Source organism: Pelodiscus sinensis, chromosome 6, assembly GCF_052426305.1.
Source record: "Pelodiscus sinensis isolate ZL-2025 chromosome 6, ASM5242630v1, whole genome shotgun sequence".
Classification (NCBI taxonomy): Eukaryota; Metazoa; Chordata; order Testudines; family Trionychidae; genus Pelodiscus; species Pelodiscus sinensis.
Window position 1 is genome coordinate 72,752,780 of NC_143057.1, and position 17,917 is coordinate 72,770,696.

General features: G+C 39.5%; 1 protein-coding gene across 4 annotated transcripts in view; it reads left to right on the forward strand.

The window, feature by feature from the left end:
* Window positions 1-17,917, forward strand: part of MCTP1 (multiple C2 and transmembrane domain containing 1) — a 395,876-nt gene that overhangs the window by 304,831 nt on the left and 73,128 nt on the right. For all 4 annotated transcript variants that reach the window (XM_075932144.2, XM_075932145.2, XM_089779319.1 and 1 more), the window contains one exon: window positions 16,304-16,423. In XM_075932144.2, coding sequence (XP_075788259.2) covers window positions 16,304-16,423 — 120 coding nt within the window. The remainder of the gene's footprint in view (window positions 1-16,303; window positions 16,424-17,917) is intronic.

The following is a 17,917-nucleotide window of genomic DNA, read 5'->3' on the forward strand; positions in this document are numbered from 1 at the left end:
ACCCATGAAAATATTCAAAATTGGCCAATTTATGAGCATTTTAAAAATTATCCATTAACCTATGCACAGTACAGACTATAGGCTCTTAGCTATAATCCCAAAAGAGTCCATGTTCACTGGCCATGTCCCTTTGGCAGAGTGACTGAGCATGTTCCAGTGTGGGGCTCCAGGGAATAAGCAAGACTTTCCCTGCAGGTGCTCCTCCCAGTTCCTGAGGACTGCTATGCATAGGAACTGAGAGCAGGGACTGTCTCTTCTGCATTTTGTGTGTTGCATGCTGGTGTCCTGCAACACTGAGGGGAAGAAAGAAGGATCCTGACTTGAATGTGAGGTGATGAGGAGAAAGGGAGAAGTAATGCAGGCTGTAGGGGACTAGGAACAGAGGCCTAATAAGAAAGACTGGAGAAAGAGACAACTGCAGAGGAAAGGGAAAGAATAGGCTGGAGGGAGGGGGGCAACAGCTGGGGACAGCAGCAAAGAAAGGAAGTGAGGACAGGAAAGAAGATGTGGGGAGAGGGACCAAGGGAGGATCAGATAGCACAAAAAGGGTGAGAGTCAGGGAATGAGGAAGAATAAGAGCAGAGAGGAGGAGAGGAATATGAGCAGGGATGTAGGACAGGATCAGGAGTGAAGCAGTGACAGGACAAGCAGAAACTGAAGGGAGATCAGCTGGAAATTACCAGATCAAGAACTGAGGAGGAAGTCCGGAGTAAAGCAGTGCAAAGAGAAAGTGGAGGAATAGGACAGAAGAATCTATAACCAATAGAGAACACACCCCAATAAAACAGGAATTGAATTGTTGAGTCTCAACATTCCCCTGCTATCTAGCAAATAGCTGGCAAAGTGCATCTTGTTGCCCTCTAGTGGCTGTTCTACTGGAAAACAGCCTAGAGTTACAGTAATAGAGATGTAGCTGTGTTAGTCTGGTCTTGCTGAAACAAAAGACAGGACTATGCAGCACTTGAAAGACTAACAAGATGGTTTATTAGGTGATGAGCTTTCATGGGCCAGACCCACTTCCTCAGATCAAATTGTGGAAGAAAATTGGCATGACCATATATAGCAAAGAGATACAATTTAAAAAAAAAGTGAAGACATATAAAATTGACAAATCAGATTTTAGAACTGGGAGGTCTGAGTGGGGGAGGTTAGCTATCTTTGTAATGGGTAAGGTAGTTAGCATCTTTGTTAAGGCCCATTCATAAAGTGTCAAATTTAAGCATGAATGAACGTTCTGAGGGTTCCCTTCATAGTCTGGTGTAAGTCTCTTTGAAGTAATATACATGTAGTGAGGTCATTGAGACAATGCCCAGTCTGGTTGAAATGATATACGAGCGGTCATATTGAACAATTTCTAACTCCACTAACTCTGTAATTTAATGGGATAAAGAAAAAGTACTCCTCTGGCCATGTGTGTCTTTCTGCTGAATTTCAAAAGCCTGTTTTAAACAGAACAGGTGTTAGTTGATCAGAAAATTGCAAGAATCTTTTATAATGGCAAATTTAGACAACCTGCATATAATGGGCACTATCAGTGCTCCTCATTGTACCATAACCAGATGTCCTGGTTTGGCTGAAATAATCCTGACATTGAATTAACAAATCTTGCACATAACATATAAGCAAACCAAAACCTCCAATTTTAGACTCTGCTTGCTTAAGCTTTTGAAATGTTCAACTTCCTGATGTCTTGTAAGGATAACAATTTTCTCCTATTTGACTATATATAAATAAATTGTTAGAAAGATGCTGTCCATGCTACAAAGTCAGTGCTAGGAAGAAAGGGTCCATTATATTTTGTAGTCAGCTCCTACTGTGAATTCTGTTTCCTACCTTTATGAGATTTACTTTAAAATTATATCTATAATACAATGTTATTGATGGTGTAGCTTGTTCAATAAATGTATAAATAATCAGAGTAAGATGTCTTCTAACATTTCTTTGACAAAGTATGACTAAACCTGATAGGAATGAAAAAGTATAAATACATGAAGCGTGTAATGTAGCTGAAACAGTGAACTATTGAAAGGTAAGCAGGATTCAGCAAAGTGTCATATACTTTGTGCACAAAGCCACACCTGTCTCCCTGTGAGCTAATGTAGCAGAGAAAGCTGACTGTAAAGAGGAAGCCAGCTTAGATTGCAGCATTTGGTGACTTAAAAAAAAACCCCTAAAAATGGGAAATCAGCCTGTGCACACCTGTCTTTTCTATACTTGATTTAATTTAGTTCATGTAAAAACACATTGATAAGTTTCATTATAAAGAAGCAATTGGAATGGCAAGATTGTTTTGTAATTGTACAAAAATACAGGATTGTTCAGCAATACTTTAAGTGCTTGAACAAAAACAGTGGGAAGCAGTTTCCAGCTTTATTTCACTCTTCCTGCTGTGATCATCAGTTTTCATTTCTGCTTGCTTGATGTAATATAGTGAGGAAAACAAACCCAACAAAACAAAGTCAGTCTCACTGACCAGCATTACCAATAAATTATTGCTGATCTCTTTCAAAGAGCTTTCCTGCTGTGTCTGTGGCATGAATGGGAAGAGAATTTTTCCTAGCAGAATGGGCAGGACTACAAGTTGATGAGTGAACATTAACAAATTGAATTGAAAATATATAAGATCTCATGCCAAAATTAAGAGTTAGTCAGCATGATTATAATACAACTAGATCTCTATTTTCATGACATGTTTTCTTCTAATCTCTGTCCTTCCCAGTTCTCCTGACCACCAAGCTTTCTGCCTCTTTTTCTACCCACTCATGGTTGTTCTCCATCTTCATTTTCCATTCAGTCCCCACCTGACAAACTTTTATAACAGCTACTTATTTTATAACATCCATTTCTTAACTCTCCCCAAATGTCATGTTGTTCCTTTAGTAATAAGCCCCAAGGAAACACTAGACTTCTACTTGGCTTTGCTAAGCAAACTCTTTATATTTTTGTCTGCACACGTTTCCTTTACCTGGTGAACATATTTCATTTTAAAAGTCCAACTGCTTCTAATCTCCACCTTTCCCAGCAATTAATAGTTGTAAGCTAAATTGGTATGTGCACCTGTTATGTGGGTGTTCACAAAGACTTTTCACGAAAGGTATCACAGCCATCACCAAATATGCGCAACTAGAATAGTCTTCATTCTCACCTGTACAAGGCCCTGTCCTCTATTGCTTGCTATCTCAATCTATTTAGAATGTGTCTCTTTCTCTAGTCTTTTGGAATGCAATTGGGATTCTGATACAGAGCTTAACACTCAGAAGCAGCTGACTTTCATACAGCTGAGATGAATATAGTCATACTCCCTTTGCCACTGCTAGCTCCTACAAGCCTGGGCCCAGGGATCCTGTAATTTATACCAGGAACAGACTGACTTGCTCTCTGGACTGGACAGCTGGTACTAAATTGCTGTGATTACAGAATAAGCCCAACCTGAGAAGAATTAGATGACTGCAGTATAAAAGCAATAGGAAGCTGCACTGAAAGGGGGAAGCCCAGAACACTGGAACTGTGTCTGGACATACAGAAGGGAACAAAAAGGTTCTTGCAGGGTCCTGAGTCCATGGGGTGAAGGGTACGATTTGAGACTACTTAAGGAAAAAAGCAAACTCCAGCCAGTAGGAGCTGGGAAACACAAGACAGGCCATCAGGGAGGAGGGGCTATATCTAGCTGAAACTTCGGAAAACGAGAGGGGGGAGGGAAGGGGTTTGGACTTCCAGGAGTGAAACATAGAATTAAGATTGGGACAAGTTAGCCAGTACATACTGGAGGATTTAACAAATGTAACCCCTACAAGGGGACTTTTTGAGCTACTGTTTGAAGTGAGCAAGTTCTTAAGGGTCTTGGAGAGAGTGGCTGCAGATTGCATCTATTGTGATTCCTGGCTAGGAGGGGACGCACAAGGGGTAGCTGACCCTGTTACAGTACCATCAGGAAGAATGCTAGATCATTGAAGTGAACCATTCTCTGATCCTTCCTTTCTTGGCTTTGAACATGCATCCTGTCTCCAAATGTGGTGCAAGCAGGGCCGGCTCAAGCCATTCCTGTGCCCCGGGCAGCGAGTGAGCAACGCATGTGCAGCCCCGCCCCCGGTGCACTGTGCACCTTACAGCTGCAATCGGGTGCATGGCAGCTGTAAAGGGTGCTGCACCGGCCACGTAGCACCCCTTACAGCTGCCATCAGGCACTCCCCATAGGTTGGCGCCCCGGGCAGCTGCCTGGCTAGTTCCCTAACCCTCCCCCCCTTAATCCGGCCCTAGGTGCAAGGGCTACACAAGTCTCTTTTTGCTGCAAAGGGGAGTGGGGACTGAGTCTAGTGAAGGCACTAGGAAATAAAATGAAGTCCTAGTTAATACCTAATATCTTAGTTGTTCTTAACCTCTGGATGGGAAAATAAATACCGTATTTTCCGGTGTATAGGGCGACTGGGCGTATAAGACGACCCCCTAATTTTTTAATTAAAAGATAGGGTTTCATCTTATACCCCAGCGCCCCTCCGCCTCCTTTGCTCCCGGTGTCCCTGGTCTGCTGGAGACGGTCCCCAGCAGACCAGAGGCACCGGGAGCAAAGCCGCAGCAGCTTTGCAAAGCCTCGGGGAAAGCCGGCGGGGGGGGGGGGCGGGAGCCCAGGCACGCCTAGGATGTATACCCGGCGTACAAGACAACCCCCGATTTTTGGGGGATGTTTTTTAACATCAAAAGTCGTCTTGTACGCCGGAATATACGGTACTAACAACATTGTCATCCATTCCTTTTCTGGTACAGTGGTAAATATGTCCAATGAAAAGTCTATAGGACATTATTGCCACCATTTATGTTAATAACAGATGTCAGTATTTTATTTATAGCACTCGTGTTTTTTACTTCTACCTGAATGTACTTTTGCTTCCTCTAAATCTATGTATTTTCCTAAAGAAAACCCAGGTTTGAAAGAGCTTACATTATTATGTTTTGCTGCATTTTCTTTGAAGAAAGGATTGTAGAATTGTATTCGTCATCCTACAAGTGAGCTAAAAATGCCTGCTTGTCTCAGTAGCCTTGGCTTAGGGCCTTTATTTTTATTTTTTTTTATTTTTACTATAGAATTCAGACTGTTTGAACAGTTGGAGCCTGACTTGCTTAGCTGTCAAAACTGGTATTCCCTGTTGACTTCTTATTACAGCAGCTTTTTCAATACAAGAGTGTTTAGAGCTTTGGTAAACATAGAAGAGAAACATATTTCTAGTATACAAACATATAGAAATCTTCAGAATTATATAACAGATCAATCAAGAAAAAAATATTTTCCCCTTTAGGCATTATAAACAAGACTAAAATACTATAAAGATAATTCTCTTAAATCAGCCTAAGATTAATATTTGAATTGCAGAGAAACATACGGACATTGCTAGAGATACTAAACATAACTCGGGAAGTTTTTTCCAAAACTGAGGAAATAAGAGTGAAGGAGAAAATTAGAAAATTCCAAGACGGACTGGGAGATAATGTTATAAAGGGGGGGTAAGATAACTGAAATATATTATTATTCCTTAAAATATGTTTACAGTGGAATATAGCAAAAAAGGTAACAACTTCTGAATGACTTTCCAATTAAGTATTTTGGGAGAATGGAGAACAAACAGTGCTGAAGATATGTATGTTTAGCAGTTAGTTCTAGCCAGTATTCTAGGCCAGTGTTTAACAGTAAACAAGAGCAGGTCATAAATTAGGAGCCTGATGAAAATCATCATGGAAAGCTCACTAAGGTAGGATTGAATCCTGAAGAATTAAAATAAATCCACATTATTTCAAATTACTTTGATATTAACTCTTATTGGGCCTAATCTGCACCTTGCAGGATTGGCCTAATGTTCAAAACTTTAAAAAAAGAATAGAAATGTAAACAAATCCACATATAGCAGCAATTGAATTATTTCTCCTGGGTATAAAAACTTGATCTTCCTACTTCTCTTTTGAGGGAGGAGGAAAGTGAATGATATAAAATTCAGGATATGAATGAATGGCTATATTTGGAAAAGCAGTACTTTGCAGGAACAAATTCCCCTGAGCATCAATGTAACCAATTTGTATAATAATAGTCTTGCAGCACCTGAGAGACTACCATCTACATTTTTGTTAGTCTCTAAGGTATTGCAAGAGTATTTGTTGTTTTTAATTTTTTTTAATGAGATGACAAGCCTTGTAGAGAAGGGGGAAGAGATGGATGTGGCATACCGAGACTTCAGTAAAGCATTTGGTATGGTCCTGCATGACCACCTTATCAATAAATTAGGGAAATACCACATAGATGGGGATACTATAAGGTGGGTAAATAACTGGCCGAATAGCTGTTCTCAGAGAATACTTATTAATGGTTTACAATCTTGCTGGAAGGGCATAACAAGTAGGATTCCACAGGGGTCTGTTTTGGGATTGGTTCTGTGCGATATATTCATCAACTACTTAGGTGATGGCATAAAGAGTACGATTATTAAGTTTGCAAATGAAACCAACCTGGGAGGGATTACAAGTGCTTTGGGGGATAGGGTCATAATTCAAAATGATCTGGACAACTGAAGCAATGGTCTGAGGGAAATAAAATGACAAATAAGGAAAAAAGCAAAGTACTCCACTTAGGGAGGAACAACCAGTTTCAAACATACAGAATGGAAAGCGATTATCTAGGAAGGAATTCTGCAGAAAGGGATCTAGGGGTCATAATGGACCACAAACTAAACGAGTCAACAGTGTAATACTGTTGCAAAAAAAGCAAATGTGATTCTGGGATGCATTAACAGGAATGTTGTGAGCAAGACACAGGAAGTCATTCTTCCACTCCACTCTGTGCTGATTAGGCCTCAATTGGAGTATTGTGTTCAGTTCTGGGCACCATATTTCAAGAAAGATGTGGAGAATTGGAGAAAGTCCAGCGAAGAGCAATAAGAATGATTAGAAGTCTAGAGAATATGACCTATGAAGGAAAACTGAAATAATTGGACTTTTTAGTTTGGAAAGGAGAATGCTAAGAGGGGACATGATAGCAGTTTTCAGGTATCTAAAAGGGTGTCATAAGGATGAGGGAGAAAAATTGTTCTTCTTGGCCTCTGATGATAGAACAAGAAGCAATGGGCTTAAACTGCAGCAAGGGAGGTTTAGGTTGGACATTAGGAAAAACTTCCTAACTGTCGAGGTATTTAAACACTGGAGTAAACTGCTTAGGGAGGTTGTGGAATCTTCATCTCTGAAGATATTTGAGAGCAGATTGGATAGACATCTATCAGGGATGATCTAGATGGTGCTTGGTCCTGCTGTGAGTGCAGGGGACTGGACTTGATGATCTCTCGAGATTCCTTCCACTTGTAGTATTCTATGATCTATGATTTTTGGTACCTAATCATTTAGAAAATATCTTAGTGTACAGACAAAATCAAAGCTACAAAGAAAGGATTAGACTGTCCACATTCCTCTTAACCCGGTGGCTTTGAATCCTAATTATAACTGTTCTGTACATTTGGAGGGAGATTCTTTGTTCGAACATGTTTGTTCCAGTAATAATAAAGGCTTTTAATAAATGTACATTTATGTTGACATTATCCTGTGTACATTTATGGGTACATTTATACATAACTTTTGGAAGTAAAAACTCATTTTATTCAGGAAAAAGAAATGCAGATATTTCATTTATTTCTCTATGTTTAGATAGTCATGGGTTATTTGAGATAGAGGTAGAAAAATCGAGCACTATCTTTCAAGAATCAAAGTGGTGTTTTCTATAATTGTATAATTCCATAATTGTACATTGAAATCCTGTCTTGAAATGCTGTGTAGTTTTGCTGTGTCCCTAGCGATATGTTTGGGGATCAAGGCCTACTGGGCCAGTGAATTGCTATGGGAAGGATTTCTGTAGTAGGTTATAATTTGGGGCTTGGCGAAAAAGCTGTTGAAGATGAAATGGCATATGAAACTGACCAGGCAGAAGGAACTGAGTAGCTAACAAGCCATTTAAATGAAGCTTGGACTATAGTTGAATTGGAAAAAAAAAAAAAAAAAAACAAACTTTTTCAATAGCTTGAAGAAGGAACTCACCAAGATTCCTCCAACCTACATTACTGGGAAAATGGCCACAGAAGGGGAGTGCATTTGTACAACTTGCCTGAAGTTGAATCAGCCCCACTGAGTTTCCACACAATTACAAAAGTTTTTGGAGAAAACAGTGAATGTCACCCAACATTATTATGGTAAATGTTGTCTACACTAGGAAAATTTGGAAGGCTATACCACTATAGCTGACCCTGCAAAACTCTCTAATGTGGATGCAGCTCTATTGGTATAAGAGCACGGTTGTATTGGTATAATTGTATCTCTTTTTGTATGTTGCTTTTCCCAACATAGATATATTAAGTGTAGGCCAGGCCAAAGTAGTTACAACAGCAAGATGACACAAACTGAGGGCTGGACTAAACTCATATAATGATGTACCAGCATCATTCTTTTGGTTAGAAGTGATATCAAAATTGCCAGGCATCCAGTTTTTTTTATGGGAATGATGGGTTGAAAAGGGATCTGCTCTCTGGATCTTTGAGACCAGTCAGTTGTACATGCTCAGAGCTAAGAGAGAGTCCCTCCTACCATGGGCTTCTGGAGTTGCTGGCAGGTCCCTGTGGGCCCTTAATCTCAGGGACAGCCAGGGAGGCTCCATGTGCTGCCCTCATGCTTGCAGATGCTATCCCTGCAGCTCCCATTGGCCAGGAACTGTGTCCAATGGAAGCTGCAGGAGCAGTGATTGTAGGCAGTGCACAGAGCCTCCCTGGCCACCCACCATGTGCCTAAGTGCCCCAGAGACCTGGCAGCCACTTCCTGAGAGCTGCTGTAAGTGCCAATAGGACCCCACCCTCCCACGCCCTGCCTTTTGCACCCAAACTCAGAGCCTTCACCCCATGCCTACAGCCATGAGCCTCTTCCTGTACCTTAAACCCCACATCACTGACCCAACTTCAGAGCCCTTACCTCCTAGCCAGAGCCCAAACCCTCTTCTGCACTACAAATTCCCTGGCCCCAACCCAGAGCCCTCACTCCCCTGCACTCAATCCCCAAACCCAGTGCAAAGCCGCCTTCTGCACCCTAAACCATTCATTCCCAGTGCCTGCACCTCCAGACAGAGCTCTCATGCCAACTGCCTGTCCCAGCACTGGGAAAATGAGTTAGGGTGGGGGAGAGTGAGCACTGGGGAGACGGGGGATGGAGTGACTTGCAGGGGTGGGGTATTGGAGAAGGGGCAAGGGCAGAGATCCTTAATACTGTGCACTTAGAAAGTTGGTAAACCTAAGTGTGATGGTTTAATAGTTTAACAGGTACAACTCCTAGTGTGGGCACAGTTATACTGACATAAAAGTACTTAGTACTGATAAGTTTATTCTCTTTGAATGCTGGGCTGGAGTTATACCAATATAGTTAAAGCAGACAAAGTGATGCAACTTTTGCGTGTAGCTAAGTCATAAAATGGTTATACATATTGATCATGTATATTTGATTATTGCTGTGAGCCCATAGAGATAGCTAAGTAATTCATAACTATTTTCACCTGGATTATTATGGGAAAGAAATTTTCATTTTGCATGTGTTGTAAAGTCATACACATTTAGTCCTTTCCACATTCAGTACCTCCTCCTATCAGCGCAAATCCTGAAATTGTAAAGAACCTGCTGAAAATTTAAAGCAGTAAATTCCTATGTAAAAATAGAGACAATGTTGTGAAATAGATCTGTGTTTAGAAAATGTGTCTAAAATGCAAAAGTGTATTGTACAGAAATGTTATTTTTTGTATCAAAGCATTTTGAAATGAATAGCATGTTCAGTTCTGTAATTGTTTTAAACAGTGATTGAGAGAGTTCAAGAGGCAAGAAGAATTAGATTGATCTTAAACCCAGAAGGTATATGTAATGAAGGAAGACTTAAAATGCAGTATTTTGTGTGCATAGAGAAAGATCAGACACTTAATAGGGATATAACTGAATTGTATAATGTCTTGAATCTTTTAGGCAGTCATTACCCCCTCTTCAGTGCTGCATTGAAAACTGTAACTGTTAAAGATACATATGGAAAAGTAAAACAAAAACAAATTGAGAGGCATTAAAAGCACTTTAACATTTAAAATAATTAATATATAGCATGATTTTGCTAGGTAATGTTGCAGAGAAGACATGGGTCATTCAAGAGAAAATTTGAGACTGTTGGGGAAATGGAGCCCTAAAAAGGGTCTGGGTGCAGTGAACCTAATAGCTTTATTCTGAGGCATTCCTTTGATCTAGTTCCCAATGTAGCTTTATAGACCAGTGGTTACTTGATACCGTTATGTTTGGCATTACTCTGCCTAAGACAAATTTCTCTTAATTTCGTGTTTTGTAAATGAGAGAACAAATATGTATTGGACTGCAGTCTAGAATGGTGGTAGAACCTGTATACATTGATCTTTTCAATGAACCAAGCTTTAGATTTTCAGCCTGGCTACTTGCATTAATACAGCTCAAAAATTCATCAGTGGGGAAAAAGTGACCCAAGAGAGAGTCAACACTTTGTGAAGATTTCCTTGTAAATATGCCATTTTTATTTTTACCTAACTTTTGTTAAATGAAAGTAATAAATGGCATGAATTTTACATCAGTAATTCACAAACTGTTAACATGATGCTCGTATTCAGACACTGAGGCTCACTTTTTTTGGAATTGTCAGTATCCTCAAAGCAAAGTCATAGCACTTTCATCTTTGACTTCTTTAAAATGATGTGAAATGTCAGTACAAGTTGTAAGTGGGGGGGAATCTAAATTTAAATAAAAATCTTTCAAGCCTCTAGCTGTCAGGTTATATTGGTGCTGACAAACTTGTCAAGACACAGGTAGCCTACATTATATTATGATTGGATGATAGCATCATTTTTGAGGTTGTTCAGGTGAAATAAGTCCATTTAGCTATAGAGATGCTTCAAAAGAAGATTGGGTGGGTTGAAATACGTCAAATGAGTCGAATCTAATTCTTATACTTACTTTTTTAACAGCTGTAGTCAAACCATGGTTACATGAAAGAATTTAAATGCAATATAACTATTGACTTATAATACAAGCTATCATGCAAAGATCAAGACCAAAACCGTCCTGCCTGTTGAGAAATAGTATTAATAATATTAGGTGTGGTATACAAAAAAAAGCTAAGTTGTTTGTCTAGAGAGGCAACAACAATGAGGAGTCCTGTGGTATTTTAAAGACTAACAAATTTATTTGGATGGACGCTTTCATGGGCTGGAACCCACTTCCTCAGATATGCTTATTCATAGCTCTTTAATGGACCTAGAACACTTTCCTGGTATTTCTTAATGGGGGAAGCTGAGGTAAGAGGCTGTGGCTTATTCAAGGTCAGATTACAAATTTGAGAGTGGGGTGGCTAGGAAAAGCTCTGTTTCCTCATGACTCCTGATATTTTTATCTATCACATCATGTTTTCACTCTTTTCCAAGCTACTTTTGCATACTGTAGATTTATATGATGTGACTAAGATTCAGACCTCTTGAATTTCTCCTACACCTTGTGATGAGGTTATCAGACTGAAAAACTATTTATAAAACACTTTCTGCTCACCTCCCTGATTTTGTCCACTGTGTATTTACGTTAACATTTGCAGGATGTATGGGATCTAATGAAAGAAAATGCTTTTTAAAAATATCACTGGTGCTGAGATGGGAATTGACCAAAAAGTCAGTACAGGCAGTCCCCAGGTTACATGGATCCGACTTACATTGGATCCCTACTTACAAATGGGGTGAGGCAACCCTGCACTAGCTGCTTCACCCTAGCAGACCAGGGAGATGCGGAGCGGCTTTTCTCAGTAGACGCCTCAGCTTGTAAATAAAGGACTGAGGGAAGTGAGGTGTGGGAGAATAAAACTGAGCTCTGGAGAAATGTTTGGCTAGAGTTTCCCTTACAGTATGTACCAGTTCCGACTTACATACAAATTCAACTTAAGAACAAACCTACAGTCCCTATCTTGTACGTAACCCGGGGACTGCTTGTACTTCAATTCCCTTTGTTCTGATTTTTTTGTTTGTTTGTTTAATTATTTTTGGTTTGTAATGGAACAGGCAACAGACTACAGGCTAAGTTCAACTAAAACAACTCTTTCAAGTGTTTTTACAGTGAAGAGAACATGCACTAGTTCATTGAAGCCTCAACATTTACAGCACATAATTGAAGATCCAAGCAATACATTATGCAGGTTTTCTTTCCATTTTCTGAGAGCGCATCTAAGAGTCCAAAAACATGAGATGAGAATAGTACCCTCAATAATACTTCTAAGCTAAAAAGGGCAAAATAATGATGTTCTATATAAAGCACAGGACTTGGAGTCACAAACATAGGCTCCATGCCTGGCTGTAGCAAAGACCCCAATCCTCATACAGAGTAAGTCTTTAGGGGGTCAATAATACAGTACATCCATTACTTATGAGAGAAATATCACTTGCATCAGTGAACATTTTATTGGAGTAAAAATTACATTTATTAATGAAGGTTGCATGATCATGCCTTAACCTCAGTTTTCTAATGTAATTAATCCTGGAGAACTACCCTAGCATAGCCAACCCAGGTTTAGGGAGCACAAAGGTAATTTATAGCCATGTTTGCACCTTCCCTCCCTGCACTTTCAGCTGTATCTGAACACATGGGCCATAGTATCAAGGACATGTCTGTTTTTCAGAGTTTCCTTCCATAGTAGTAAAATGATTGAATAATTTTAATTCTAGTAAAATAGGGGTAATATGGTAGTGGAAAGCTTGCGTGACAAATGAGTAAAGGCTATGAAGGCTTGGGCGCAAATATATAGGTTCAGTTACAAAAATGAAATTGAAAGGGAGTAGATAAAGACATCTAAAATAATTGTTCTGTAGGATATGGCCTTTCCACATAGTCAGGGAGCTTTCTCTTCTCTTCTGTCTGAAGAGAGAGTCCAATAGAGAATCTCATCTCTTAATTAGAAAGAAAAATACTCATCAAATGCATCTCATCACTGGAAAGCTAATGATCCACAGCTGCTATCCTGAAAGGGCAGGCTCTTTTTCCTGAACAGTGGGAAGTGTTAATCATTTTGGATGAGATTTCTTTTTAAAATGCTATAGTTTGCAGAAGAATGGGATATTCAGTATTCCAACTTAAATTATTTTTTGAAGTGTGGTACACCAGGGATAGAATCACGTGTGTCATTGAATAATAATGCTATACATATTATTCCTCACTAAGGGTATCCACTGAGGTGATGTAAATGACCAGTTCATTCCTGTAATTCTTGAAATCCTTGCCTCCAAGGGGGGGAAAAAGGGGGGGGGGACCTCCCATGTATACCTCTTATGTAGCAAACGGCAGCAATATTAAACTATAACCTATGGGACACTCACTCCTCCCTTAAAATAGTCGGCTTGTTTCATAGTAATGAAGGGTTTTTTTTTCTTTTTCTTTTAAGCTTTAGAGGATACATTATTTCTTGAAAAGAGATTATAGCAGATGCAATCCATGTTCAATTGAATGTTTAGTGGATAGGGCCTAGTGAACCTTCATCCTCTTTTTCCAACTGTTTTTCCTGTATTATCTATACTAGTTTAATGGAGGAATATGTAGCTTCCCTTCTCTTTCCTGGAGGAAATGAAATTAAAGGAATATGTTCACACAGAGTCTTTTCTTTTAAAAATATTATAAGATGCTTTTTCTGTGGAAAATAAAAAAATCACCGTTATTTTTTCACACTATGCCCTGGATAGTTTTGAGGCTTGATCATCTATCTTAAAATCTCTTTCTATTGAGAGTTTCTAAATTATTACATGTCTTGTTTGTTGTAGTTTTCTGCTGAGAGGAGATACTGAGGCAGTTTGAGCTGCGGTACTATCATTATCCTGTTTTTCCATAGCTGTTCATTTTATTTTCATAGCAAATGTAGTGCCCTTGCTTTATGAGTGGCTGACTGAGACAGGCGCTTCAATGAGACATCTGGTTGAATCTCAGTCCAGACAAAATGGAAGTAATCCTGGTGGACCAGGAAAATTACTTTGAGGAGATGACCATGTATAGCTATTCTGTTCATGTCAAAAACCCAAACTGCGAGTCCTTTCATTTTTATGCAGAGATTCAGAGTTTGCAGCAATAACCAATAATGTTTTTCCTCATTTCACCCTTTATTTCTGGATGTGGACTTTGCCATAGTTAATTTTATCTGTCTTCCAATTACATTATTTCAGCAAATTCTGCTTGGGACTACCCCTAAAGACCAGGAGCACACTACATTCTATAGATGACACTGGTCACCAGGTGCAATTCTGGATGTTTTTATTTTACAAAGACATATGCAGCTGGATTTTTCTTGAAAGATTGTCTCTCGATCTAATGGTCCCCAGATGTGAAATGAAGGCTAGGAAGATTTGCAAAAAATCTCATTAACTATCAACCTTTTCCTATAGTTTTCCAAGACATTCACATATAGTCCATTTAGTGGCAAAGAAGGAAGAAATTTAGGTGATCTGCTACTGTGGATTTTTTTTTAAATGTAGGTTTTTACACTAGAATTTGCATTAGTTTTTGAGATATAATGTTATGGTTCTATTAAACAAATCCTCAATTTAAGGTATAATTAAATACCTGTTTTAGTTCTTGATCAAATGGAAATAATAGAGTTAAACAGGAGGAGCTATTTGTTTGGCTTTTTTAAAATTTCAGTCTGGTAGCTATGGTTTGGGTTTGCCATAGTTCTGGAACCAGTGCCCTTAATTAATTTTGGAAAGCAGAAGAAATGTAAGGCAGTGCCTTGTAGTTTTTGGAAGAAAAGCATGTAGCGTTTCCAGTACATGATGACTGAAGACTTAGAGCAGATTCAGCAACAGTGTTGTTTTCCATTGTGCTTTCAGCTATTATTTTTGTCATGTGAGATGAAAACCAGGAAGTATTTTTTTTTTTATTATTCTTGTGTTTTAAAAATATTGTGAGAGCAGGAAGAGAAGAGAAAGATCTCAACAAACATATGTACGTGTCATCTTCACTTTTTCTTTAGTATTTTAAGACGAGCCATAAAAAGTATCTCAATAAACCCTATACAGGCAGTCCCTGACTTACGCGGATCTGACTTACGTCGGATCCGCAGTTACAAACGGGGCTCGCCCCGGAGGACACGGACTGCGGGACCTCGTGGTCCTGCAGCCCGTGTGCTCTGGGGCTTTCTCCGCGTCTCCCTGGTCTGCAGACCAGGAAGACACGGAGCAAAGCCGTGGAGGGGCTCGCGGCTTTGCAAAGCCTTGGGGGAAGCCGGCAGCGGGACAGCCCAGATACCCCACGGCTGTCCCGCTGCTGGCGGCCTCAGAGGCTTTGCTCCCAGTTTCCCTGGTCTGCTGGTCTCCAGCAGACCAGGGAGACTGGGAGCAAAGCCGCGGAGGACCCAGGCGGCGGGACCGCGGTGCGTCTCGGTCCGCCTCCCGCGTCTTCCTGGTCTGCTGGGGGGGGGGGGGGGGCGCAGCTAGTACGCCTCTCCCCCCCAAGCAGACTAGGCTTTTCTCCGGACGCCTGTGGCAGAGCAGCTGGGGTGCTGCCGGTTGGTCCTGCAGCGCCGCTCTGGGCACTACTGGACCAACCCGGCAGCACCCCAGCTGCTCTGCCCCAGGCGTCCCCAAGTCAGCTGCTGCTGAAACTGACCAGCGCTGACTACAGGAAGCCGGAGGCAGAGTTGCTCTGCCCCGGGCTTCTGCTGATCAGTTTCAGCAGCAGCTGACTTGGGGATGCTTGGGGTTCTTAAGTTGATTCTGTATGTATGTCTGAACTGGCGGTCAGTTTCAGCAGCGGCTGAATCTGGATGCCAGTTCCGACTTACATACAGATTCAACTTAAGAACAAACCTACAGTCCCTATCTTGTACGTAACCCGGGGACTGCCTGTAATTGCTTTTTTCCTCCAGGTTAAAAATATATTTACTGAGGTATTTCTGATATGTAATGTAGATATGTAATATGTAGATGGAAACAATCTGTGATATGTATTTAATGGCTATTCAAATTGTTTTCACATTTTGGAATGATTAATTTTTTCTTTGTAGAAATTTAATGTTTTCTTTCAAGATATGTCACAGCTAATTTTCAGAGGTGTAGTAACTTTCAAACTGGTGGTTGTGATTGCACATTCAGCCACATCCTTAATCAATCTTTCCAGGTGTGTGTTCAGAGATAGTGTTGTGTTTGTTTAGATTAGTTTAATACTTAACTCATTACTGTAAATAAATTCAGTGTTAAAACATTTATCTCTCTTCTGTCTTCTAGCTTTTTCTTTTTGTGGTTTGGAACTTTGAGCTCTACATGATACCACTTGCTTTATTGTTACTATTGACATGGAACCACTTCTTGATCCTGTCAGGGAAAGATAATAGGCAACATGATACTGTAAGTATTTACTACTTTAAGCACATACTTGTACTTATTTTTTAATTTACTCAAGACAAGATTTTAAAGTGGAGTAGGTTTAAAAAATGGAAGCTCTCAACTTAAATACAATGGCCTTTCAAAGACATTTCAGTTCATGATGCTTGATGGACAGTTATTCCTAACCATTTTGAACTTTTTTCCCCCAGCTGTTCAGTAAATGTTTCTACTTTTGTTGAAACTAATTTTAAAAATACATTAAAACAAGCTCCATTCTCAAAGCAGGTGTATGTGTTTTTGTTTATTTTACTGGTTAGGAAAGTTCTGTGAAAATTGTTGTGTGGGTAGCCTTCTTGAAAGTTTTTAAAAGCCAGAAGTTTGACAATGTTTTAGTTACTGAAATTACAATATGTGGTGCAAAATTAAGACATTAAATTATTGCATATTTGAGATATACTTGCAGTCTGTTTTGATCTTCTTTAGTAGCTTTTCAGTAGCATGTACAACTCAAGGAGCTTTTCATGTACACTTTTTCCCATCTCCTCTTCAGCTGAATACAGGAACTCAGAACACTCAAGTATTTGACATAAAAAGCAGCAGATTTATTTACAGTTGCATATGTTGATAACAAACTCTGTGCCAGATTTTCAAAAATATGCCTACGGAAGCATACATGATACTTTGTTTGCTTGATTTAGATGTACAAATCTTCCACTGTGCATACCATTTTGGCATTCTACATGTAAATTATTATTTTTTCCTTTAATTGATGTAGATATTACATTTTGCTGTCACAAAAGCAGCATATAATGCTGCAATTATAATTACTAGTGGAAAAAGTGAAGTTTGCAGATCTCTTATCCTGCTATTGCACATATATAGTACTGGGGTCATTTAAAGATTTGGGATGCAGGGTGGCAAAATGCATTAAGTCCTAAAGCTGAATTTATGAAAAATGTCCAGTAAATGTAAATATCTTTTTTCTTAAATGGCAATATACCTAGGTAAAATGAAAACTTCTCTGAAAAGAAAAATTTAAACATTACCTATGTGACTGTTCCATCAAAAACACATTGCTTGCATGAAAATTTACCCTTAGCTATCTAGCCATCCTAATAAAATAATGAACATTTGATATCTCATCTGATGTAGATACTTGATGCAGCTCAAAATAGTCAGCTTGCTGGCTTCAATCTTCAGACAAAGCTCAAAATAATTTCAATTGACTCTAGTAATGTTATTTCCTAATGATATGCATGCTTCTATCTGAGCTTCTGAAGTTTATCAAGAGGAAGATGGGACATCATCTGTAATTCTTTGAAATTGATGGCTCAAAACCATCATTATTGTGTTAGTACCTCTCTTTCACTAAGAACTGCAGATTTGTCATGTGGGTTTCAAGGTTTGTGACGTATCTTTGCATGTGATGGTCTTAACTGAGCTCACCAACGCACATCATGTGGAAGTTTGACCAAATATTACTACCTAATGAAAAAATTAACTGATCTAGTGAAG